Source organism: Girardinichthys multiradiatus, chromosome 1, assembly GCF_021462225.1.
Source record: "Girardinichthys multiradiatus isolate DD_20200921_A chromosome 1, DD_fGirMul_XY1, whole genome shotgun sequence".
NCBI lineage: Eukaryota > Metazoa > Chordata > Actinopteri > Cyprinodontiformes > Goodeidae > Girardinichthys > Girardinichthys multiradiatus.
The window spans coordinates 41,012,153-41,039,342 of NC_061794.1; the positions used below are offsets into that span (position 1 = coordinate 41,012,153).

The window sequence follows — 27,190 nt, forward strand, 5'->3', positions numbered from 1 at the left end:
CACCTGTTGCTGCAAATTTAACACAGAGGCTCTGAAGCTTTTCAGTTTTTCACTCAAATCATCACAGACTGCTTTTTCATTTAGAGATTAGTTTTTCTTAGTCTGAATGTGCTGCTTCACGTTTTGTTTCTTTTTATTTTTGAATACTGTAATGTTTTCTACTTTGAGTTTATCCGCCTTCTTCTTTGCTCCTCATTTGGTCCACCAGATGCTTTCCCTGCCTGTTTAGTCATGCCCAGTTCAGTTACTCTGCTTGAACTATTCAGGTGTGTTTTTAGGCTTGAAGTAATTTGGATGCCCTGCCTCCGCTTGTTCCTTTGTTCGATAAGCCAATTAATGTATGTTAATTCTCCATCTGCTTCCCTCAAGCAGCACATCTGCAATTTTGTCCCTCCACTAATGAATTATTTAAAAAGTATTTTATGTTTATTTAAGTTGATACTATCAATAATATATATTTAAATTGTTTATGACATTCCCTGCATTTTTTTTGCCAAAGCATTCACGATCTCTGAACATTTTTGTACAACCTTTCATATTAAAATATATATAAAATAAAATAATATATAGTCAAAATAAAATCTAAAAACTATGGTGAGCATTTGTATTCAGCCCCTTTCACTATAATACCCCTAAAAGAAATTCTCCCTTACGGTCAACTAATTGGGAAATAAATCTCTCAACTTTAGTCTTACCAAAAAAGTAAAGCCATAAGAAAACCCATTTACAGTCTGTCACATGTCAAGACCGAAATGCAACTTTTTGGCCTTTATTTGCTTTTCTTTAGCAGAGACAGGGAAGCTGGTACAGACGATGAGAAAATGAATGGAGCTAAAAACAAGTCAGTCCCAGAAGAAAACCTGATAGAACCGGCAATAGATTTGCAACTGGGGCAGAGGTTCACCCTTCAGCAGGATAGTGAACCTAACATACAGCCAAGGCTACAAGAAGAATGGTCTAGAATGGTCCGGTCAAAGTTCAGACCTCAGTCCAAGTCAGAATCTGTGCCAAATGTTCACAGGTGCTCAGCAAATGATCTGACTGAGCTTGAGTTATTTTTCAAAGAAGAGTAAAACCTTTAGTCTCTGCTTGTGCAAAGCTGGTGGACTTACAGTTGATTTGGCAGTTGGAGGTGCCTCTGACATATTAACCAAGAGACTGATTACAAATGCACACCACCACGGTGAAAAGGTTTTAAATTGTAGAAATGTATTACTTTTCTTGAACTTCATAATTATTCACTACTTTGTGTTGGCCTCTCTCATAAAATCCCAATAAAACACAATGAAATTTGTGTGACAGGGTGTGAATAGATTTTAAGGGACTGTAGCTTTATTTCAAGATAAAAAACCTTCCTAATTTCCTAAATTTATTTTCCATCATCTGCAGTTCTGACTGCAGGTTGAAGTTGGAGCCAATTCTAATCCAAGCCTTTGGGGGACCTGTGAGAAACCTAAGCAGCATTTCTTCTTTGATTTCCAGAAAGCTGTGATCCTTTGCTTTCTTAAGGCTGTGCCACACACACACACACACACACACGCAGCGTACGCACATGTGCGATTAATGCAGATACATGACAAACCCCCCAGGAGCACGGAGCAGAACCCGGCTCAGCGCATCTGATATGGGGGTGCAGCACTGATCTCCTGAATCTGGGCTATACTGCACTGCAGCAAAGGCAAAAAAAGGAACAAGCCCTTCAAATCAGGGAAAGCGTGAAGCAAGAAGACAGGCGGTGATTACCCACCACGCTCTGAGTCTCCTGCCTACTCTCTTTCTTTCTCACATGGCAGCAAGTGGTTCAGTGAAACTGCCATTATCCCCCCCGTTTCCCACAGGGCTCCCTCGCTCACCATGTGACCGAGCTCCACTTCCTCCCTGTTTGGGAAGGTGCACAGTGGACGATGCGCGGCTGGCATGGACCATAGCGTGGAATTGCTTTATTAAACATTGGGAGAGTCAGACAGACAGGCAGCACACAATCCATCCTGTCATTTATAAATTAAAACACAGTACAGGAACCTTCCTCTCCTCTAAGGCTGATAGATTTTAGACAACAGGAAGGATAATGTTGGCGCCTCCTAAGGAATTAATTTTAAAAGCAGTCTGGGTATTTTGTTTGTTTTCTTTTTGATGACAGAAAAAAGCGATTGAAAAAGCTGGTGCGGGATAGGAATGCGCAGCGGGGATTAAAAGGATTTCAGAAGCAAGAGAATAAAGTGTCACCTTGTCTCCAGGCTATAATACCTGCTTACTGTCTGAACTAACACTTGTAGATTAACATTCAGAGAGATTCAGCATGTCACAGCTCTGGTGCTACCAACTCCCCACCTGAACCACATTTCCAGATGTTCACACCCACTCACCTCCTCTAAGCACCAGCACGTTGACCTCACTGCCCACCGGCAGGTCTTTGAGGATGTCCACCACCTGAGTGTGGCTCAACGTTTGGACGTTCTGTCTGTTAATTTCCTTGATGACGTCGCCCTTCAGCAAGCCGCGGCACCACTGGGCATCCAGGATCATCTTCACCTTTTGTCCCAGGGGGCAGTCTGCGATGGCGAAGCCAAAGCCCCCCGGCCCTTTCACCAAGGGTACACTCACCAGCTCTGGCTGTAACAGGGTGGGGTCAGGGCCCTCCTGGCCTTGGGCGAGAGGAAGGTGCTGGTTTTGCTGTGGGTTAGGATGGTGATGGTGGCGTCCACCGTTACTCATAGGCGGCAGGGTGGCAGTTTGCCGTGAGAGGTTTCCTCCATCCGGGACGGTGAAATGGGGGTCCTGGATCGTGGAGGAGGATGGGGAAGGGGAAGCTTCTTTTGAGGTGCTGAGGGCGGCTGATGCATTTTCGCTGCTGTTGGAATCCTCGGGCAGAGGGTAGCCCTGACACAAGACCAGGTCCACATACTGGTTGATTGGGATGGACTGGAACATCTGCACCACATCAGCGTGAGTCTTCCCCAGCACACAAGCCCCGTTAATGTCCACAATGACGTCACCTCAAAGAAGAACAGAGATTTTATAAACTACTGTTGAAAACCATTCAACAACATCAATGAAAAGTGAGAATTAGCTAAACTTAATATAGAGCTGTGCAAATGTGTTCACATACCTATTTCACCTGTTAACCACAAACTTCAGTGTATTTTGTTGGGACTAAAAGTCATAAATTACACAACGTAGTGAACAAACACATGAAGACCAAGAAACGGAGGAGATCAGGGAAAAAGTTGTGAAACAGCTTAAAGCCGGGTTTAATTACCAAACAAAATCCCATAGAGCTCTGTTCAATCCATAACACAAAACATAATAGCTTGGCTCAACTAAATACCTACCAAAACACGTCTGTCCCCCTAAACTGACAGCCCAGGCAAGGACAGCACTGATCAGAGAAGCGACCAAGAGGCCCATGGTAATTCTGGAGGAGCTGCAAAAATTCATAGCTCAGGTGGGAGAGTGTATTGAGAGAACTGCTATTAATTTTTGCTCTCCATAAATTTGGGCTTAATAAAGGATGAGGATACTCTGGTCAGACAGCAGCGCTGGATTATAGGAAAGATAGCCTGAGTTAATGGGCAGATGCTTGGAGTTAAATACAGGGAAATCCTTCTAGCAGGACAACAAACTTACTGCCAGAGCTACAGTGCCATGGAGTACACACTGTAGTAAAGTGTTAGAAGAGTCCAGTCAAAGTCAGAGTCTAGACTGAAAATTCCTGTTTACATTGGTTATCTATCTCTAGATGTGCAAAGCTGGTAGACAAACCCCAAAATACTTGCAGCTGTAATTATAGCAAAAGGTGGAAGTTGAAGGAAAATGAAACATGGTTTTCCAAATTATTACAAAAGAATTCTGAAAACTCTGGCATCCATTTGTGTTTAATACTTTGAAGAACCACATTTTGTTACAATTACAGCTGAAAGTGTCTATGTTGTTCTTTCATGTTAAATCTTTCCCCAAGCAACAGCATCATTTGTACATAATTCGAGTATTCAGGAATAAGCAAAGTGTAAAACCTATAATAGATGAAATCTCAGCAACCCCTGCCCTGCCGAACAGCTGAACCAGTGACTGGCCAGCTGGATAAGAGCCCAGAAGAATATCCAGCCCACCTACACAATCAATACCTACCTCAAGCAAAGAGCTAAAGTTGCACTACTTAAATGAACTCAATAAACTAACATGGTGGCTCTGACTCATATGTTACTCCAGTGTTTTACCTAAAAACATCCCCAAAAACAAGTGAAATAAACATTCTCCGAGAGGTTTAACATCGCTCATCCTGGCATGAATATATGCAGCGGGTCCAAAGTGTTAAGATGTGAGAGAAAGTTGTTCCAGTGGGCTGCTCGCTGTTAAAACCCAATGAAATTAATTACATTCATCTTTCGGTACAGTCAATTACCCTCCCTCTCGGGAAAAATCAGACTGAAAATAATTACTCTCTTTGTTCCACTTTCCTGTTGGTTCTCAGCAGCAGGACTTGCGAAGCGATCAATATTAGCGTTACATGAATGTTTAGGTTTTTCACACAACACTTACTCAAATTAGTTCAGTCGCCCTACGTGTGACCGCCATGTCCATACACAGAAAATAAAAGGTATATTACAACATGTTTTACTTGAAATATTCCTGGAGTGCACACCCTGCAACCTTGACAAGAAAGCCAGCCTACAGGCCAATTAAAACTGTAATCTATGGGTGGATATAAAATCTGACTGTCAACTACAAACTGAATGCACATTTTATTGATGTATTCTTGCTTTTATTGCTGATCATAACTCTGCCTTATATGATTAGGCAATGTGACATTCAGTGTGAAGTAAGCATGCTCTGCCTTCTTTACAAATGTTTATACTGTACATAAAAGCCAAGTAAACAGTGCACAAGTCGACACACATAATTAAGGGGTTAATGCACAGTACAAACCAAAGGTTTGGACACACCTTCTCATTCAAAGAGTTTTCTTTATTTTCATGACTATGAATATTGTTTCTTCACACTGGAGGCATCAAAACTATGAATTAACACATGTGGAATTATATACTGAACAAAAAACTGTGAAACTGAAAATATGTCTTATATTCTAGGTTCTTCAAAGTAGCCACCTTTTGCTTTGATTACTGCTCCGCACATTCTTGGCATTCTGTTGATGAGCTTCAAGAGGTAATCACCTGAAATGGTTTTCACTTCACAGGTGTGCCCTGTCAGGTTTAATAAGTGGGATTTCAAGCCTTATAAATGGGGTTGGGACCATCAGTTGTGTTGTTCAGGAGGTGAATACAGTACACAGCTGATAGTCCTACTGAATAGACTGTTAGAATTTGTATTATGGCAAGAACAAAACAGCTAAGTAAAGAAAAACGAGTGGCCATCATTACTTTAAGAAATGAAGGTCAGTCAGTCTGAACAATTGGGAAAACTTTGAAAGTGTCTCCAAGTGCAGTCGCAAAAACCATGAAGCGCTACAAAGAAACTGGCTCACATGAGGACCGCTCCAGGAAAGGAAGACCAAGAGTCACCTCTGCTGCGGACGATAAGTTCATCCGAGTCACCATCCGAGTCACCAGCCTCAGAAATTGCAGGTTAACAGCAGCTCAGATTAGAGAACAGGTCAATGCTACACAGAGTTCTAGCAGCAGACACATCTCTAGAACAACTGTTAAGAGGAGACTGTGTGAATCAGGCCTTCATGGTAAAATAGCTGCTAGGAAACCACTGCTGAGGACAGGCAACAAGCAGAAGAGTCTTATTTGGGCTAAAGAACTCAAGGAATGGACATTAAACCAGTGGAAATCTGTGCTTTGGTCTGATGAGTCCAAGTTTAAGATCTTTGGTTCCAACCACCATGTCTTTGTGCGGCGCAGAATATGTGAACGGATGGACTCTACAGGCCTGGTTCCCACCGTGAAGCATGGAGGAGGAGGTGTGATGGTGTGGTGGTGCTTTGCTGGTGACTCCGTTGGGGATTTATTCAAAATTGAAGGCATACTGAACCAGCATGGCTACCACAGCATCTTGCAGCAGCATGCTATTCCATCCGGTTTGCGTTTAGTTGGACCATCATTTATTTTTCAACAGGACAATGACCCCAAACACACCTCCAAGCTGTGTAAGGGCTATTTGACCAAGAAGGAGAGTGATGGGGTGCTGCGCCAGATGACCTGGCCTCCACAGTCACCGGACCTGAACCCAATTGAGATGGTTTGGGTTGAGCTGGACTGCAGAGTGAAGGCAAAAGGGCCAACAAGTGCTAAGCATCTCTGGGAACTCCTTCAAGACTGTTGGAAAACCATTTCAGGTGACTACCTCTTGAAACTCATCAACAGAATGCCAAGAATGTGCGGAGCAGTAATCAAAGCAAAAGGTGGCTACTTTGAAGAACCTAGAATATAAGACATATTTTCAGTTCTTTCACACTTTTTTGTTCAGTATATAATTCCACACGTGTTAATTCATAGTTTTGATGCCTTCAGTGTGAAGCTACAATATTCATAGTCATGAATACTTTTGGTCTGTACTGTATTTGTTATAGTTTTCTTTCGGTTAATTCCCCATAATATCACTAAGGTCACTGTTTAAAGTGCCTTTTCATTACACTAAGTTTTCCAACAAAAACAAAGTTTTCAATGTGTTTTATTTGTAGTTTATTTCATAAAGCAACACAGAGTAGTGCTTTGTTCTACATGCAAAATGCTATGTGGGGTAAAAAACTAACATCACCCGGGCTGCACCATCACAGCGGGGAACAACGACCCTAAACACACAGCTAGAGCTACAATAGAAAACTGTACATCAAATACATATTCATGTTATGTCGTAGAATGGTCTAGTCAAAGTCCAAACCTAAATCCAAAGGAGAATCTGTGGCAATCTTTGAAAATCTTTGAAAACTGCTGTCCAAAGAGACTCTCCATCCAATCTGGTTGAGCTTGAGTTGTTTTACAATGAAGAATGGGCAACGACTGCAATGTCTAGATTTGCAAAGCCCATAGAGGTATACTCTAAAAGACTTGCAGTTGATATGGATTCCATAAAGTGGGCTGAATAGTTAAGCACAGCTTTTCAAAATGTATTTATTTATTAACTTTTTTCTTCCACTTTACAATTATAATACTTTGTGTTGAGCTAACACATTAAATCCAAATAAAATACTTTAAAGTCTGAATAGTTTTGCAACTATGGATCATTCTGATCTCTATCTGCTGAATAGCTGGTGTCTAGAACTCAGAGATCATCATTATGGCTGTGTGGTAAGTTACCTGGGGAAATCTTGTTGTCATGCGCAGCAGGCCCGTCAGGAAGGACATTTTTGACTTGAAGGAACTCATCCGGTCGATCTCCTCCGATGATGGTGAACCCAAATCCCAGTGGGCTTTTTTGAAGTGATGTCTGCAAGATGGAACCCTGCAGCTGAGACGGATCTCGCGTGAAACCACGCAACCCTCTAGCAGGTTCCTCTTCTGTAGAGATAAGGAGAACATAGAGATATGAAATAGAAAATACAAAGACCGAAATGGTCTTTATACAAACAAATTCAACAACAACCCAACAACACACTCATAACTGTTAGTTTCCCATGTTATTCCATTAACCTTCTCTTAAAACACTTTAATTATTTTTCTGAATGAGAACACTAACTGTTGCAGTTTGGCAAGTAAAACGTGCTAATGCTTAGCTGCTATGCACTTTAATGCTTTGTTGCAAGATTCTGCACTTCATCACAAATTTTATCCCAGAAATCAGCAAACATATTTAATGCATGAACGCAAAACTGACTGGCCACCTTAACGCCACAGAGACCTAAACAATCTAAGGCAAAAGATTCTGGATGTTTGTTTTCTCAACAGCATTTCTGCACAGAGCTCATATTAAGTCTTCACCTCGCAGGCTTCTAGAGTGTTATCTTGTATTCTCTCATCCTTCTTTCTCTCCTCTATTCATTTCTTCTTTTCTGCCTTTTTCCTTTTTGCCCCACCTCTCTTTTCCTTGCTTCTTTTTTTTCCTTTTCATTTCCGTCTCCATGTCTCTTAAATCTGAAATAATCCCAGAGCAGTTTCTAATAAAGTTACATATAAATCTCAAGCGGAGCATTATGGCATTAGCTGTAATGCTCCACTTGTGAAAGTAAATTTGTTGGGCTTCTTCCGGGCATTCAGACAACAATTGTGAGTGCTACTCTGGCGGACAGGACACGGTTAAAAAAATAAATTAGTCTTCGCCTTGCTGCATTATTTTCAGGTTAAGTTTTGGACTGTGACTTTTTATGTGACAATAGATCAAAACCCCCAAAACAGCCTAGGCACACATTACTGTTTGTGCTTGTTAAGGAGGAACAAAAATCTAATAATAAATGTCACACATCTGAGTTCTTTAGCATTTTGTTCTTTTGTTTTTGTTACATAATAGTTTAAAGAGAGAAATATAATGCAATTTATTTCGTTTTCTATTGCTTGTAGAGAACACATATAAATCTAAAAATAATATCAAAAAAATACATTGGAATTCATCAAACACCACATTATACTTGTTGCTGTTGTGGTCAAGCATTTTAAACTGAGTCATGTTTTTTAGTTATAAAGTTAACAGTAACACAAAATGCAACTTACCAAATTGCAATATATTGGAGCAAGACATTAGTGCTGTTTATGCACTGAGAAACTGATAAGTGTATCTGCAAGCACACCCTCTTTGTTTCCAACTGGTTCCTGAAAAAATGTCATCTTTTAAGGGCTCGATCAGTGTAGAACCTCCTCATACCCCAAATAACCTTTGGACGCCCCTACCACTTAGCAAAAACAGAAAAAATTAGAGGTAGCTAAGAATAAGGGTGAGTGGATGAAACGGGATTCAGTCCTTGCTCCTTTTACACCTAACTGCGACACCCTCACCTGGCACGAGTGAATCTACTAATGTTTAGTGAGACTCAAGCCGAACGCTGACCCTTAAATATTTTTTACTGCTTTTCTATTTTTGCACATCTCCCTACTTCACTAATATTGTTGGTGTCAAGTCTTCAAAGGATGTGAAACATTATCTTCCTTGTAGCTGAATTGTGAAATAAAACTGTTGTGCTTATAAATCACCAGCTGACATTCTAGAGATTGGATCTGAATCTAGTTCTAAAATAAAGTGCACAGATGCACCAGAGAATAATATTTTAATTCAGTTCAAAATTTAGCAAATCACTCACTGATAGTAATTAAACAAACAATCCAAGAACTTTCGGTTTTAATGCAAGCTCAAACGAATCATGGGCATAACACTGAATAAACATGGAGTTAATGCAAAATGTCACGCCATTTAAGACCTTGTCCCCATGCGAACCACCAGATAGAGTGCTGGAGAGAAGTCTATGGACATGCATGGGCATGAATGTCATAATAATTTGGGGTTTTTAAAGAGCCATTTAAACCAGTGAGGAATGGCTGTACAACAAACAACTTCAAATAGCTCCACAAACTACATGAACAAAGTTTGAATGTATTGTTGCTTTTCTCTAATCAATATAGGTTCAAAATAAACATGAGACTAAAATGTATACAGGTCCTTCTCAAAATATTAGCATATTGTGATGAAGTTCATTATTTTCCATAATGTCATGATGAAAATTTAACATTCATATATTTTAGATTCATTGCACACTAACTGAAATATTTCAGGTCTTTTATTGTCTTAATACAGATGATTTTGGCATACAGCTCATGAAAACCCAAAATTCCTATCTCACAAAATTAGCATATCATTAAAAGGGTCTCTAAACGAGCTATGAACCTAATCATCTGAATCAACGAGTTAACTCTAAACACCTGCAAAAGATTCCTGAGGCCTTTAAAACTCCCAGCCTGGTTCATCACTCAAAACCCCAATCATGGGTAAGACTGCCGACCTGACTGCTGTCCAGAAGGCCACTATTGACACCCTCAAGCAAGAGGGTAAGACACAGAAAGACATTTCTGAACGAATAGGCTGTTCCCAGAGTGCTGTATCAAGGCACCTCAGTGGGAAGTCTGTGGGAAGGAAAAAGTGTGGCAGAAAACGCTGCACAACGAAAAGAAGTGACCGGACCCTGAGGAAGATTGTGGAGAAGGGCCGATTCCAGACCTTGGGGGACCTGCGGAAGCAGTGGACTGAGTCTGGAGTAGAAACATCCAGACCCACCGTGCACAGGCGTGTGCAGGAAATGGGCTACAGGTGCCGCATTCCCCAGGTCAAGCCACTTTTGAACCAGAAACAGCGGCAGAAGTGCCTGACCTGGGCTACAGAGAAGCAGCACTGGACTGTTGCTCAGTGGTCCAAAGTACTTGTTTCGGATGAAAGCAAATTCTGCATGTCATTCGGAAATCAAGGTGCCAGAGTCTGGAGGAAGACTGGGGAGAAGGAAATGCCAAAATGCCAGAAGTCCAGTGTCAAGTACCCACAGTCAGTGATGGTCTGGGGTGCCGTGTCAGCTGCTGGTGTTGGTCCACTGTGTTTTATCAAGGGCAGGGTCAATGCAGCTAGCTATCAGGAGATTTTGGAGCACTTCATGCTTCCATCTGCTGAAAAGCTTTATGGAGATGAAGATTTCATTTTTCAGCACGACCTGGCACCTGCTCACAGTGCCAAAACCACTGGTAAATGGTTTACTGACCATGGTATCACTGTGCTCAATTGGCCTGCCAACTCTCCTGACCTGAACCCCATAGAGAATCTGTGGGATATTGTGAAGAGAACGTTGAGAGACTCAAGACCCAACACTCTGGATGAGCTAAAGGCCGCTATCGAAGCATCCTGGGCCTCCATAAGACCTCAGCAGTGCCACAGGCTGATTGCCTCCATGCCACGCCGCATTGAAGCAGTCATTTCTGCCAAAGGATTCCCGACCAAGTATTGAGTGCATAACTGTACATGATTATTTGAAGGTTGACGTTTTTTGTATTAAAAACACTTTTCTTTTATTGGTCGGATGAAATATGCTAATTTTGTGAGATAGGAATTTTGGGTTTTCATGAGCTGTATGCCACAATCATCTGTATTAAGACAATAAAAGACCTGAAATATTTCAGTTAGTGTGCAATGAATCTAAAATATATGAATGTTAAATTTTCATCATTACATTATAGAAAATAATGAACTTTATCACAATATGCTAATTTTTTGAGAAGGACCTGTACACACCAACTAATATTTGGATGAAGTTTCAGGCAAACCTCACTATACTTTTAGTAGCTGTGAATACAGTTCTGGCATAATTCTGGATGGATATTTTAAACTGTTTTTAATCATGGTACATACATTTTTAAGTGTTAGGGTAAGGGCTATTCCAAAAACTTGGTTTTAGCCTGTTCCATCCTTTAGAAAATCAATTTTGATCTGTGTTTAGGAACACCCCATGGAGTCCAACAGTCAATCATCCAAGCCAAACTGCCACCTTCGGATGAAAGGAAACTGGTCCAGGGTTGTAGAAACAACCCGCAACTATCAAGAATCAAACCTGTCATTTGTCAGAGAGGCCAGTTTTTAACATCAACTTGGACTGAAGGGGTTGAGACCAAAAAAGCAGCTCCTGCACTAAAAGCGACACCTTTATGGTCAGAAAATAATGTCTGGGCTATTTAGCCACAGTATGTTAGGAGGAGTAAAGATGAGGCTTTTAAATCTAAGAACATTGTACCAAATGTCAAGCATGGTGGTGGCAGTATCATGCTAAGGGTTGGTTTCACTGCACAACAAAGACCTCATCCAAATTCTTCAACTTATTGTCAAATCAGGAGCCAGATGACAGATACAAATTGGACACAAATAAGTGTCCCAGGACAACAATAAAACCGTGGTATAAAAAAGCTGTCTAAAATTATAAGCATCTTTAATGACCCCAACATCAAACCTATGCAAAATGTATGGACTAGGCCTAAAAGTCAAGTCTGTACCAGGAAAAAATTTACATTACTGATTAGAATGATCAAAAATCCAACCAGAATTATGCCAGGACCCGGCTCTAAAATGAGTGGTCAGGGTTCCACTTGCTAAAGGACATTTATCCAAATTTTTGAGTCTGGTCTGCATATATACCTCTGCCCTGTTGTGGATTAGAGACAACTCACTTAAAAGCCACATAATAATATCTCTGTCACTGTACTTGACTGCAGACATAAATCTGTTTGGGTGTTTTCTCTGTAAACTATCACAGAAAAATTTCCTTTGTGGCGCAAGGTAAGAATTGTAAGGGGCAACTTCACAGAAGAAATAAATTCTATTAGACTACAGTGGAGGGTGATGAAAGAGAAGACCGATGTGCCAGAAAGAGACAGAAAGAAACTGAGTTAGCCCTGACACAAAGAGGTGAATCCTTACTAAATCCAAGCCACCTCTTCGCCCGTGAGAGTGTGAGTTATTTGCTGGGTCCCTGCAAGCCGGGCTTCTTCCCTGCCAGGTTCCCACACTCATAGACAGCCTGACATCAATCTCATTACAGGGGCAGAGCAGAAATAGTCCTACTTGCCTACCACACCACTCGCCCAGTGTTGTAGTGTCATTGGAGTTTGATTTGCATAACTGCACCGCAACTGGCTTATGAATGCGACTGCTTATAAAGTAAAAAGCAGAGACAGGTCAAGCAGAATAAACTCAGCACCGATCCTAATAAAGGGGGCCCTTTACATTTTCCATTTCAAAATTCCACAGACCATTCTGAATTCATGCCAGACATTTCTAACATGGTAAAGATTTAAATATCAAACCTGCACAAATATCGATGGGTGGATGGACATGAACAGGGCTTAGTCATGTTCACACACTGTGCCAGAAAAAACTATTTCCTAAATGATCCCATTAAAGCAGCATAGTCGGAAACCTAGTTGGAAAGCGGAGGCTTCACACCAAAGCCACGTTTACATGGCCCTGATTAAGCTGTGGCCACAATAGGATAGTCTGTTTCCTCTGGGGGTGAAGTGATTATGTGAAATAGCTGACAGGATTGTCAGTGGTGTAATTATGTCCCGAGCACAGTGGCGTGCCGTGCTCCTGTGCGCCGTCGCCACTGTCTGACAGGTCAGCAGAGGCAGCCTCGATGCAATCGCGCTCGGGAGCCACCTCACTCACGTTCACACTGGCCATTAATTCTCATTAACAAGGGTGAGTAGGTGCAGGGTGAGCAGTTAGGGCTGGAGGCGGCGGCAGCACACAGACTGCAAAGACATCAAGCTATGGGAGGTCGGATCTACGCGTAGCAGACTGAGGCGGACTCATCTGTCCGAGAGGTGTCTGAAATACAGAGGCCAGCTTGAATACTACAGCAGGCATGCTCTGTGTATGCACACTTAGGGGACTGTAATAACTCCAACTCCTTTTACAACATTGGGCCTCCATTTATCAGACTCTAATGCTTACGGTGCAGCGGGTGATTATATCAGTCAAGAGGCAGCATTAGCCACATGTGGACCATGATGAGCAGACGACCCAGCAGAAAGGCAGTTTATGGTAATAAGTCACACACAACTGCAGTTACCCCTCTTTGTCCTCCCATTCCTCTTCCCTGGCACCGTTCCTCTGGTCTAAGATCTTTAAGCAGCTGTGAATGACAGGGGGCTAAAGCGGCATTCAAAGATACCTCAGAGCCTTCCCTATTTCATCTCTAGTTGTCAAAATGAATTCTGCTGCCCTGCGAAGCATCGCTTCATTATTCAAATTGAATATTATAGCTTCCGAAGCTAAAAGCTGTTTATCTGCAGCCTGTCAACCGATAGAACATCCACCAGAAAGACATTTAATCTTAAAGCAGATGATAAAAGGGCTCCCAGTGTTTGGCTAACACAAATAATGTGATGTTATAGGAAGTGTAAAGATGTAAAATTTGTATTAACAATGTTGTTGTCCATGCAGCAGTTTATTAGGGACCACAGGCAAGAAGAAAATACAGCAGACTAACCCTGCCAAGTTCTCAATAACTACACTGATCAGCCACAACATTATGAACACTTGCATTTACAGTGAAAAACTCAGAGGATCCCCACAATTTCCATTGAGTGGAAGCAAGACAAAGCTTCTGTCCTTAAGCAGAAAAAATGGGGATTGGGAAGGATTTAAGCAACTTTGACAGCACCTGTAGGGGTTACAATTCACAGTGATTACCTAACTAAATAGGAGTGTAAAATACATGCAGCCAGAGCTGGTCCAAATCTCCATGAGGCACTAAGCAGGGTTTAATTTGAGGGTCGAAGTTACAGTATTACAAACTTCAGAAAATGGGGGGGAAAAAAGCTTTATTGCTAAGTTAGCAATAAAATAAGACACTGTAAATGTGACTTTCAAATTATGACATTTTCCTTACAACCTTTTTTTTTTTTTTTTTTTTACCGTGTCCTGTCTGGCAGAGTATCGCTCAGAATTGTTGTCTGAGTGCCAAGAAATTGCCCAACAGATTTACTTTCACAAGTGGAGCATCACAGCTAATGCTTTAAAGCTCTGCTTGATATTTATAAAAGAAACTTTATTATAAACATCTTTGGGAATATTTCAATTGTTACGGAGAGATGGGGAAAAAAGGGAGAAAATGAGGAAAGACTGGAGGAGAGAAAGAAGGATGAAGAGAATACAAGATTACACACTGCTTGCTTATACACCTGCAGCTGTTTTTTTTTAACAAAATAGTACACGGTAATTTTGAATGTAAAATGTACTTAGTGAGAGGTGCAGCCCAATATAGAACATCTGTGTATCTGTCAACACCTGAAGCTCAACACCTGTGAGTATGAGTGTGGACGCACTTTTGTATACAAGGTTTCTCCACAAAATTTGCCAATAGCGAGTGTGAGGACCCACAGACCTGCCCCATGGTCCCTGGACGGACACTGAGGAGATCCGAGCCACAGACGTCTAAAGGCCCCTCAAAGCACAGGAACCCCAGGAGAACCACCGCCGGGATTTTCCTTACAACTCTAAGATAGTCCCTTCGTGGTGTAGCCTGGTAAGACCAGTAACAGGTCCAGGAGAAAAACCCAGACTTTCCTCTTCTCAGTGACACCCTCTGCTCATTGTGGCAGAATCCCAAGGTCTTTCCTAATCATAAAGAATATATAGCCCCTTCAGAGAGTTTTTGATCTGGCCCAAGGTCTCCTCCCTGTGGCTCTTGTCTGGAAATACTCAAAAGGAGTCTTTCAGGATGTATCCTAATCAGATGCTCAAACTAACTTAATGGACTCCTTACGATGCGAAGGAGCAGCAGCTCTACTTCCAACTCTCCCAGGATGATAGAAGTATGTTGTAGAGCCTCATCAAACTCCAAGAGTGACTCCAGCTACCCTATAGAGAAAGCTCATTTCAGTCAGCTGTGTCAGGGATCTCGTTTTCTTGGTCATGATCCAAATCTCATGACCATAGAGGAGGGTTAGAATGTAGACACATCAGGTAAATTGTGATCCTTGCTTTTAGATTCACCTCTCTGCCGCATTACTGCAAATGAATCCTCAATCTCTCTATTAATTTTTCTGCTCCATGCTGAACATGAACATTTGAGGCCGACTGACCCCGACCTGGAGTTCCCAGTTGGGATTGATGGTCTCAAATTTGGAGGAGCTCGACATGAAAAAAGCAACATTAAGCCAGCTCTACATGGACCCTCAAAATGTAGGGAAGGACACAGAGATCAAGAGCATTTGAGCAGGGTGGGAGGTGAGGTAGAAACATGACACTTCCCAGTTTTAGTCACTATGCCCAGTAGGTTTAAAACCAGTCAGACATGCTTATAAAAACACGTTAAAAACATAAAATAGCTGATTTTTCCATAAAGATCATCTGGAGCAAGACTAAAATGAAGCAATAAACAACTATCTCTCACTTCATTCACTCTCTGAAAATATCAAGATGCAAATTAGAACAAACCATTTCACTTTCTGTTCAGCTTCCTTCCAAACACTTATCTTTCTAAGCTTCTTATTTAAACAATATCTCACAACACACTCATATCTAATTCTTGTGGATTTTCTACTTTTAAGAAACACATAATGAGGGTTTCATCTGACAAAAGATTATTTTTCAGTCTAATTAAAAAAATCAACATTTTGCTACCCAGAGTTTTTACCTGAGGGTGCGACTGCTGGTGGCTGTAATGCAGAGGGTGTGTCCCCATTTAGGTTCCTCTTTGCTTCCATCACTGGATTCTCAAACTGGGTCTTCTGGTTGATGTGGCTGCACAGGGAAATAAAAGCAACCATAAGAACTTCAAATAGAATTAACTGTTGTGTACTGCTTGAAAATGCATCGTAAATAATCTGAAGGTCTCAATTGCCAGTTGATTACATCGATTAGTATCTAAAAGCTAAAGTTTCACTAGTTTTAGCCCTTTGTGCTCTCTCTATTTGGCGCCTCTGCACATAGCAGGTCATCACTCGTGTTGCTGATGTCTGACGACGATGCAAAGCTGTGATTTAACTGCGAAGACTGAGTGGAGCGCATCCTGAGCTGGGCATGACAGCACATTTCTAAACATGTGAACTGCATGTGCTCTGCAAACCCAAACATGTCAGGGCCAAAAGCCTTTAATTTACTAAAAGCGCTGATATTAGACAACTAACGACACATTTACAAGGTCTTACACACTTCCCTTTCATCACCAGAACATAATTTAATCAGTTTTAAAAAGGATGCGAAGCTGTGCTCTGAGGGTGGATGTGGCTTTTTGAGCTGCATATAATATTTCATTTGTATTATCCCTTTTAAAAAAGAGACTGAGGCAAATTTACTTATCACTAAATCGCTTTACAGACAAATTTAACATTTGCATGAATAACAAGAATACTGGACACTTTTTGAGGCAAATAATCTGCGGAGTAATAAGAAATGTCTGGAAAAGATTTAGAAGAAACAAAATGTTGGCCAGAAAAACCATTTGGCAGATCTTGAGACAAATTAAAGGGTAAAAAATTACAACCTGCACAGTCAAGAGAGTAAAGAACGCTGAGTGTGTGCAAAGATTAGAATGTGGACAGACTGTTCTAAGATTTTGACCTGAGAACAAACTGTTTTGACACTGAAACGGGTGCCAAATAGTTGGATAAGAGGTACTGATGTGGGCAGATTTCATGAAGGATGAGGTGGATAATTTCAAGATGACAGTGGACCAGGAATCTCCTGCCAAATGTGCTGCCATTACCTGGAAGATCCAGCACCTTGCAGAAGTAATTATTCCCCTTTAACATATTTCACATCTGGTCATGTTACAACCACAAACTCAATGAAATTCTGTGTGGGAGACCAACGCAAAGTAGCTCACGACTGTGAAATAGAAGCAAAAAGGTATCAGCTTATCACAAATAAAGATCTGAAAAGTATGATGTGCATTTGCATTCAATTTCGGGATATAAGTGAATGCTGTTTCGGTGCAATTGGAGCTGAGCTGCAAGTCTGTTGAGGAATATTTCTACCAGCTTTACACATATAGAGACGGAACTCTTGGCCAATCCTTCTTTGCAAAACAGCTAAAACTTTGACTAGACCATTCTAAAACATGAATTTCTTTTGATCTCAACTATTCCATTTCAGATCTGACTATATGTCTCCAGGCCTTGTCCTGCTTCACATTAAACACATCACAGTGAGTGTGGGATATTGTTTTACAAACTAGCACTGTTTTAAACGTCTCCCCAACTTTATCGCTGAGCTGTCTGCTGTATTCCTTGGTCTTCATGATGCTTTTTTGCTCTCTAATGTTCTCTAACAAAAATCTGAGGCCATCACAAAACAGCTGCATTTATACTGAGATCAAATTACACACAAACGAACTCTACTCAGTATTTCAGTTAATTCTGAATGTCATTGTACTGGAGTTCATCATAATAAAAAGGACTAAATACAAAGACATACCAAACCTTTCATGTTTTTATTTGTAAAACAAAAAAACACAACCATGTATCACTTTCCTTCCAGTTCACAAATATGCAACTTTGTGTTGGTCTGGCACATAACATTCTAATAAAATGCACTGTTGTTTGTGGTTGCTACATGATAAAACGGGCAAAATTTAAAAGGTGGACCTCAGTCCGTAAAAGCAAGCTTTTGCGATTAAATTTGTGTTTCTGAGGGAAGAGCACAGAAAGAATAATAACATAGCCGTGTGCATCTCTACTAGACCAAAAGACATAGAAAGGAAGAGCCCACAGGAAACAGAAATAGTGTGGTCCATTCAGATGCAGCTTTGCCAAGCAAAGTCTGTGATGATATAAACATCGGGATGAATTTGCGAGAATTTCAACTCCTGGGAAGTTTGGAAAAATCTTTCTCACTGTAGCATGAATGAGTTTAAATAATTTGGAAATGACCTAATAACTCTTTCCAGATTGATTAGCAGAAACAGGCGTTTCTCTTAGGCCACTGTTGATGTCTTTCTGCCTCGGCATTGTGTTGAGGCACATGTACATGCTCTAGATCAGCAAACTGACAAAACTCCTGCTTTTACAGACATTTTCACATTTACTGATCATCAGTTAATCAAGATTATTTAAGTAGCAGCACCTAGTTACATCCAGTGGATGAAACAAGGGTGTAATTAGTTTTTTTACAACTAACTGGTGGAAAGGAGTGGCAATACTACCTGATGTGTTAGGTTTAGGACCTGGTAAAGACCAGATCATTTTTATCACGTTCTGATAAGTACAACCCTAAAACTAAAACAGGATGTACTTTATGTTAAAGATGACTGTAGCTCATCTGCATAATGAGCTTTAACAAGCAGAAATCCCAGCCATGACACTGCACGGTGAATAAGTCCCATGCTGCGACGCTGATGGTATACACTGTGTGTGTGCCTTCAACACAAAGCGCTCTTACTGTGTATGACTCATGCACAGAGATGCCCAGCCCATTAAGTCTGAGAAGATAAACACTCCCCTCCATCCATGTTTCAGTCATCTCCCAGTTCACCACGTCACTTTCCTACTCTCTGGTTGACACGCCTTGGGATTCGGTGGAAATAATTGGACCTGGTGTCACATCGTGGTCATTTATTTGGAATAAAAAATAGCCAGACAAAAAGGACGGCGGCAGAGGAGTGAACGCTTCTCAGTGACCCTCCTGCATAAACCGGCATGATGATTTCCCAAGTGTCCGCACGTCTATGCTCAGTAATGGGGCTAAAATGAAACAATGTCCTCTTGTTTACACTCTCCATCAGAATGGAATCTCTTTGTTGTTTTCCTCTCTGGGACCCCCAAACCTTCATTGTCTGTTACATTCTCCAGATTCTCTCTTTCACATACAGACACAAAGCTCTGGGGTAGAGTGCATAATTGTTCCCTGCAGGCCTGTGGGAAACTCAAGTTTGAAAAACAGCATAACATAACCATATCCCGCTGTGTACAAGGTTAACACCAGATTTAATACTTAAGCCCATTTGGAATTCAGTAATATGGACTAGAGCTGCAAATAATCTAAACTAATGCAAGAGAATGCAACCTGTTTAGGAGATACTGCTGTAAAGGATCCATACAGGTGCAGCTTTTCATAAAAAGTCACAATGGGAGCATGCCGTTAGCTATTTCAGCTGCATCAACCTTGATTCACAGCTGCAAACCTCTGGGTATCCCCCAGAACAGAACAGGGTTTACTCACTCCACGTAGTAGGTGCCAAACTGGGGGTCCTCAATCTTCTCCCAGCCGTAGGGCAGCTCTGCGAAGGTAGAAGAGACAGGGCAACTCATCAGTTACTCTACTGCAAGGGTGCAACTTAAACAACGGGTCACAAACAAAGAGGTAGGTGTGCATGTGTGTGTGCGTGCGTGCGTGCGTGTGTGTGTGTGTGGGGGTCTCTTAAGGGGATGGGATTGAGGCCAGCCACAAAAAGGAAGGTTGTCTTTATTTCTATCCATGTGTTTGGGAATTTATACACACCAGGAAGAAGAAGAAGAATGTGGGTGAATAAATGGAGTTTGACTATGGATGGATGGATGGAGCCATTCAGAATGGGCTGGGAATCAAGTTTTGTAGTAAGTATTTTCCATACTATCAAAACCTGAAAAATACTTAAATCAAATCAATACTTTTCCAGACTATGTAGGAATCCTGGTTAGCCTGTAAATAAAACTAGAGTCCGGTATTCCAGCCTCCGTGATCTCCATGGGAAACTTCAGTTTTGGAAATATGCACAGTGGATATCCATTTTCCATCCAAACGAGCAAGAATACATTTCAACATCCACACACTCCCCAATGCTTTTAGGGCTCCCCAGAAAATAACAAATCCTCCGTCTCTCTGCTGGCGACTTTCCATTACAGTCTAACACATGCAGAGCAGAGGGGATCTCTACGCAAGAGAGGGTAGGAGAAAATTGCCTTTTGAGAGATGCCGCACTGATTAGCTCTCTGCGTGTGTCCGTGGAGCCGTTAAGGGAAGGCAGGCAGACTGAAGGTTTGTGCTGTGTCACCAGCAAGGCTCTGTACGGGACCGCTCGTCTGCTTAGTCTCCGTCTGTCGGCCTGCACCCCACCCCATGAGGTAGGAATCGTGAGCAGATTGCTATATGTGACGGGAAATTTCAAAAACGTGATTAGAGATACAAAAACTCACCTCCTTCATCGCATTTCTCTGGAGGCTTGGCTTTCTTGGCAAGACGAGGATCCAGCCAGGTGGTGGTCTTTGTGTTGTGACTAAAAATATAAAAAATACCCAGAAAGATTAATAAGTTAAATATTCAAACTTTTGTAATCTAACTGCTCATTCGGTAACCTTTTGACAATACCTGTGAAATGTTAACAATGACCAGAGGCTTTAAGGTACAACACAGAGAAAGAAAGAGTCAAGAGAGAAGAAAAGGAAAGACTGAGCCGTTGCAAAGATCATAAAGAGCAGAAATGAGAGAGCAGGTCAAGGGTGGTGAGCTCCATTTAGCCTGTTGTTTCTCTCTCTGGCAGAATGAGCTATTGATTTAGCAGCAAACAGGAGCACCTGGCTCTCTCAGAGGCTCGGCATTGACTGCTCGCCACTCTAACGGGCCTGGTAAACAATGCTGGCCTACCGCTTTCAGTGCCAGCCAGCAAACTCTACATCAAACACAGGAGAAACGAAAGGAGAAAAAAAAACCATAATTGTGAAAAATGTAGCTGCCACTGCTGAGAATTCAGGTGGTTGAACGGCTCTGCACCAAGCTGGTTGGATACAGAGGAACACTGAGGAAAAACAAAATGGTTTTATTTTATTAGAGTACATGATCTCATTGAGTTCATCAAACAACACATGAAAGGATACTAACAATAAAGCTGAAAAAAACAACTAAGTTTTACAATTTCCTACTATTTTATTATTGATGCAAAGAAAAGAGAGAAATCAGCCAAGTAAAGGTGAGGTTACATGCACAGACGCATTAAATGTAATCATACTATTCAATTAGGAGTACTTATTGTGCAGAATAATATCACTCTTCTGCCATTCTTTGTATAGTAACACAGTGACCCTGACAAGCTAATGTTTGCTTAATTAGCCGGGCTAGCAGCCTTCATATGAACCTAGCATTAGGCTATTTTACTGAGATATCCTAACTCTTTCAGCTTGTTGTAGGGGCTCTTTTTCCTTAAAATAATTACTTTTTGTGCTCTCCTGAGATATGAAATAAAATAAACATTCCCTCCTTCAACCAAGTAGAGTTTTGTTACAAAGTCAGAAATTTGGTGCTGCCTTTACTTCCAACAAGAAACAAAGACATCTATGTCTAAATGTGGTTGAAAAGCTGTTAGTTTCCACCAAATGGGACAATATAGCCTGACTTTTAATATCTTTGTTTCGGTTAAATTTGGACAGGATGTTTGGGCTGAAAGCATCCAAATATGAACATATTTCTACAGGCTATATAAAAATATGGACTGGCTCACTTGAAAAATTCATAGAAAAGATTTTACCAGAAAAATGCCAACATGTAATGTTTACATCATACACAACAGTGTGATGGTTCAAAGTAGTCAGATAAACCCATGAACTGTTCAGTATATGCACTAAATACTTAGTTGGGGCTCCTTATGCATAATTTATTGTATCAATTCAGAGTGGCATGGAGGTGATCAGCCTGTTGCATTGCTGAGGCATTAAGGTAGTCCAGGTTGCTTTAATAGTGGCCTTCAGCTCTTCTGCATTGTTAGGTCTGGAGTCCCTCATATTCCTCCTGAAAATACCCCATAATGTATGTCCTCTATGGGGTTTAGATCAGTTTGCTGACCTGTCAAGCATAGTGATCGCATGGTCATTGCAGATATTGGTACATTTGGAGGTGATGGGGCAGGGCAAATCCTGCTGAAAAGTGAAGTCAGCTTCTCTAGATAGATTGGCAGCAAAGGGAAATATGAAGGAATCCAGAGCTTCCAGGTTGATGGCTGTGATGTCTCAGAACTTAATAAAACAAAGAGAATGAACACCAGAAGTTAACACAGCTCCATAAATCATCACTGACAGTGAAAATAAGAATTTTCTTGAAAGGATAGTAAAACAATGTTGCTTTGCATCTAAACAACAAAGAAAATGTAGATGATAAATGAAAGTTAAAAATCTTTTGACTCAGCGGTAGAGTAGGCAGTTTATGTGGAGGAATAGTCCTCAATGCAGCTTTCCTGGGTTTGATTCAAGACACTGGGGCATTTATTGCGTGTCTTTCTGTGAAGTTACTGAGGATTAAAGGTCACTGGGGCCAAAAATAAATCTACAAACGAGATGTCGTTTCATTTCTAAATATGGCAGAAAAGTTGTTAGGGTTAAATAAATTTGCCTGACAATCACATATTTGTTTAGGCAAAACTTTGGATATTACCTGAAGCATCGAGAAGTCTAATTTTCATCAAATGTTTCTGGGTTAAATAGAAAAGAACTTAAAATACGCATAAGAAGGATGTGCATTTGTAGTGTCTGTTGGCCAAGCCATGGTTGTTTGTGTTCTGCCATGATTAGAAAAACTTCCAAATATTAGGAAAAAGTAGGGGAAAAATTCAGGGACTTCCCACATTTTTGTCCAGTTGGATGGGAGTACCCTCTAAATTATCTCCAGGCTGTGTGACAGCTTTGAAACTAACTTGTAAAACTTGTACACCTTAAAAGCAAAAACTGCCTCATGCATGGGAAAGAGAAGTGCTGTGGTGAGGACTCATATCCAGAACTTTCAAGAATGGCCGATAAAGACATGATAGGAAAGCTGGGGGAACAGGAAGTAGAGATAGCATAGCAATGCATTGAGGTGTAATTAAAAACAAGGCAGACAAGAACCAGCAGAAAAGCTACTTACTCTATGAAGTAGACCATGCCGGTCTCTGTGTAGGCCATCTCCCAGTTTTTAGGCAAAGGCTCCTGACTTTCATCCAGAGTGTTCCAGACACGCATATCCATGGCTCCCGCTGACTGGTTGTAGCTGGGCACCGTCTTCCTCCAGTCTGCCTTGTCCTTGTGCTCTGCATCCCGACAAGAAGACAGGGACATGGGCACGGAGACAGTGATAGGAATTGGATGGGAGTAGGGGTGTGGGAGGTGATAGAGGGAGAAAGAAATAGGAGGTGAGATTGTGGCGCCATTGGACCTTGTCTGGGCTCCTTGCATGTCTCCCTGTTGCTGCTGCTCGGACTGCTTTTCCCCTCAACGCTGTGTGGATGCTTACATCAACAGGAGTTATAAGGGTTGAGAGAGAGAGAGAAAGCGAGAGAGGGAGACATAGAGACTATACGGGAAGAGGAAGAAAGCGCTGCAACTGCCATAGGATTTGCATGTCAGCAAGGATGTACTGCCTCCAAGGCAAGGGCAGAGAACGCTCCAGCTCAGCCAGGAGCGCCACATCACTGCTCTGTTAGTATCACACTGCTGCTTTGTGTACGTTTGGGTGTGTGCATTTGCCTAGTTTCCATGCAAGAGGGTCTTATCTCAGGTTTCCATCCGGCTGTGTGTGACCTTGCTTTAACATGGCATTGAATGCTCATTCTGTTTGGCATGACTGAGTGAATGGCACGTAGCAGAAAGTGACGGCTGTCGACTGGAAGAAGTCAAGATCTTTTTGTGCCAAAACTGGGGCCTTTACTTATTGCGGAACCATGGATATTTTTCTGCACTGATAGAGTTTTTTTTTTATTCGACTTGATGCAAACATGTGCTGCAGGTTACAGCAGATTTAGGCCTTTGTGGAGAAACATAAAGAGAATCGCTGACAATGTGAGCCCCATAAAACTGAAATGAAATCTAAAGCACCACAAAAGAAAAATGGGACTCACAGTGATGCATTGGCATTACAAAGTTGCCTTCAAGACATTGCAAGACTATTTGTGGGTTCCAAACCATCTTCATGACAACATGTGGATTCTTTCATCTACATCTGATGGCACATTCTGATGGCTGTCACAGTGGCATCAAGAAATGCTGAGCCTTAACTTATTTAAAAATTTTCACTAGGGGTGTAATGAGATCTTGCAATATTAAATTCCTCCAGTCTTTCTTAATAAATGGAGGCCTGGCTGATAAAGCTCCATCCAGTTGCTGCCATTATGTAAGTTGGTCTGACGAAATAAATGTAATTTTGTATTATGAGCCATGGATATGAATGTTAGCGCATGCTACATATTTCATATTAGTTATTTTATGACTGAAACAGCTTTGAAGTATTATTGAAAGTAATTCTTGGGTTTTTGTCTACATTCCACCCCTTACCCAGGGTCATGGGATATGGATCATGACCGAAAGAACGATTGTTCTTATCTTTAAGGGTGGTTGGGCTTATCCTAACAGGTAGGGCAAGGAGTCCTGTTTTCCAGGGAAAGCGCAGAGTGCTTCCTGGTGGGGAAGCATCCTGCTGTGGGGAAGCATCATATTCTACTTGGAGGAGACCCCGGGGCAGAGCAGGAATTCGCTGGGGGTACTGTGTATGCCTTCTGGCCTGTGAACACCATGGGATCTCCAACAATTAGCCGAGGAGTGTTGGTAGCGAAAGGAATGTGTTGGGATTCCACCATCTCAGATAGGTGGAAGATGATGGATGGATGGATGGATGGATGGATGGAGACAGATTTGCTCGACAGGCTGGGCTATGACTATTACACTAGTGTAGAAATAAAGCTCCCACCACTGTAGGATTGTTCATGGCAGCATTTGGGAACTCAGTAAAAAGAAGAAACACAAACAGACCAGACATCACTGTGAGAATACAGCAACTGTTTAACCAGACAAACAGAGCTATTATAGGGTTTTAATGAATCTGGGCTGCATTTGATCGTCTCTAGGTAAAAATCTAAAATACTAAGACTCATCAAAGCTGAACTGGATCATTTTAGACTGTACAACGATTCTTAAAAACTCACTTTAAGTTCTATTTGTAAGAAATTATTATATAAGGGTAAATACCATATCAATCAGAAAATTTTTTACCATGGCGTTATGTCTTTTAGATGTATTTATACTGACAGAGTAGTTAGAAACTCATCAATTTCAAATAAAGGTCACTAGTCAATAGTCATTTGTACCAAGTAAGGACATCCTTCAAAAAAGGACACATAAAGTCTACCTCTGAGAGATTGCCTTAGTTGCCCTCAGAGATGTTTTGGCTATACATCTGCCTAACATGGATGGGATTAGATGACCTTGCATGGTGACAGCAAATGAAAACAACTTTACTAGTTTATTTGTAAAAAGAAATGATAAAAAGCAAGACTAAAACAGCTTGAATTTTAAGAAAATAAGCACAGCAACAGTAAATAACACCACAATAGCAGCAAAAGCTGAGAAATAATAAGAGACAGATGAGTTTCTCACCTCCAACACCATTAACCATAGGAGGTCTCTCTTCTTCCTCCTCCTCCTCTGGAGCCGTGCTGTCCATTCTGTCCATCTTACTGACTGAGGTTGTACGTTTCCGCTGGACCTCCGTGTCAAATTCTTCATCAAACAGAACTTGGTCCACCAAGTCTGGCTGTACAGGGCTAGGCTCTGGGGGGGGCTTAGGGGTTCCATAGTAGTTACCTGGACAGCAGTGATGGAGGCAGAGGCAATAAAGATTTATTGTTTGAATATTTAGAATGTTTTTCAAGCAAAATGAGAATTACACTATCACCAACTTGAAAGTAACACAGAATCTAGATCCAACTTCAGTTCTGCAGTCATAAAAAAAGAAAAGCATCTTTAAATTCAGGTCCAAATGAAGGACTAGATGGTTTTGGTCATTTAGGTGTTTTCTACACAATAACGAAGTGGAAAAACTGGTAGGTTGTCCTTTGGACAAGACAAGACGGAGTTTTTTTTATTGGCCATAATAGCACATATGAAGAAAACTAAATACAGCATAAACATAAAATGTCAACTCTTGGGCACAGTGTAGGAGGGTTGAGGAGCTGGGTTTGGTTTGCGACCACAGAACCTGGAAATTACAATCAGTCAGATATAAGCTTCATGTGCATCCAGGGTTTAATTTCTAAAATATTTTATATCAAAGTAATTTTTTTTTTACAATTCTGAATTTGTAAGTCATTTTTAAGCCAAGTCTAAATGAAAAAAATAAAAATCACAATCAATTTTGACTCCAGACTGTAACAAATGGGGACGGATGAATGAAATGATGAATGGATGTTTTTAAACAGTGAGATTGTTTTCTTCCCACCTTCGTCCATACTGAGCCAGACATATAACAAATATGACTATATGAGACTTTCCAGACCATGTCTGAAGCCCTGTGTCTCTGAAAGTGAAAAGTGAGACCCTCTGTTCAACTGAAGCTTGAATAAAACTGTGTGACGCAGCAGAGCAACTGATCCTGAACACATTTACGTAACTACAACTAAATATCTATTAAGGAAAACAAATAAAGGTGTTTTAGAGCCCAGTCAACATCTAAACCTTAACCTCACTGATATGCACCTGATGGACAATAACTGTACAGAACTAGAATAAAACTCTACAGAGTAGTGGCTCAAACGTCCTTTGCAGAAAAGGACCTAATTATTAGGTATAACAGTTAAAAAAGATTGAGATGTCATAAAGACAATGTCAAAAAATTTAACAGCGTGCAACTGGTCTGAAAAGACAAATATACAGTACATAGTGTCTTACTTTGTGGATCGCATAATAAAGAACCAATTTTAACTGAAGTGCAAGAGATGTGCACGCTGCTTTCAAAGCACAATGGAGCCTGAAAGAAGGGAGGCTAGTTCATAGCTACAAATCATATCTGTCAGAGCTGCACTAGTTCAAAGGAAATGAGGCCAAGGTTTTCTTTTTTCATT

The 27,190-nt window shown here is 41.1% G+C and overlaps 1 protein-coding gene across 4 annotated transcripts in view; it reads right to left on the minus strand.

The window, feature by feature from the left end:
• Positions 1–27,190, minus strand: part of magi3a (membrane associated guanylate kinase, WW and PDZ domain containing 3a) — a 174,362-nt gene that overhangs the window by 15,714 nt on the left and 131,458 nt on the right. For all 4 annotated transcript variants that reach the window (XM_047364985.1, XM_047364975.1, XM_047364991.1 and 1 more), the window contains exons 4-10: positions 25,728–25,934; positions 23,227–23,389; positions 20,535–20,614; positions 19,582–19,639; positions 16,058–16,164; positions 7,260–7,460; positions 2,367–2,996 (exon numbers count right to left, since the gene is read on the minus strand). In XM_047364985.1, coding sequence (XP_047220941.1) covers positions 2,367–2,996; positions 7,260–7,460; positions 16,058–16,164; positions 19,582–19,639; positions 20,535–20,614; positions 23,227–23,389; positions 25,728–25,934 — 1,446 coding nt within the window. The remainder of the gene's footprint in view (positions 1–2,366; positions 2,997–7,259; positions 7,461–16,057; positions 16,165–19,581; positions 19,640–20,534; positions 20,615–23,226; positions 23,390–25,727; positions 25,935–27,190) is intronic.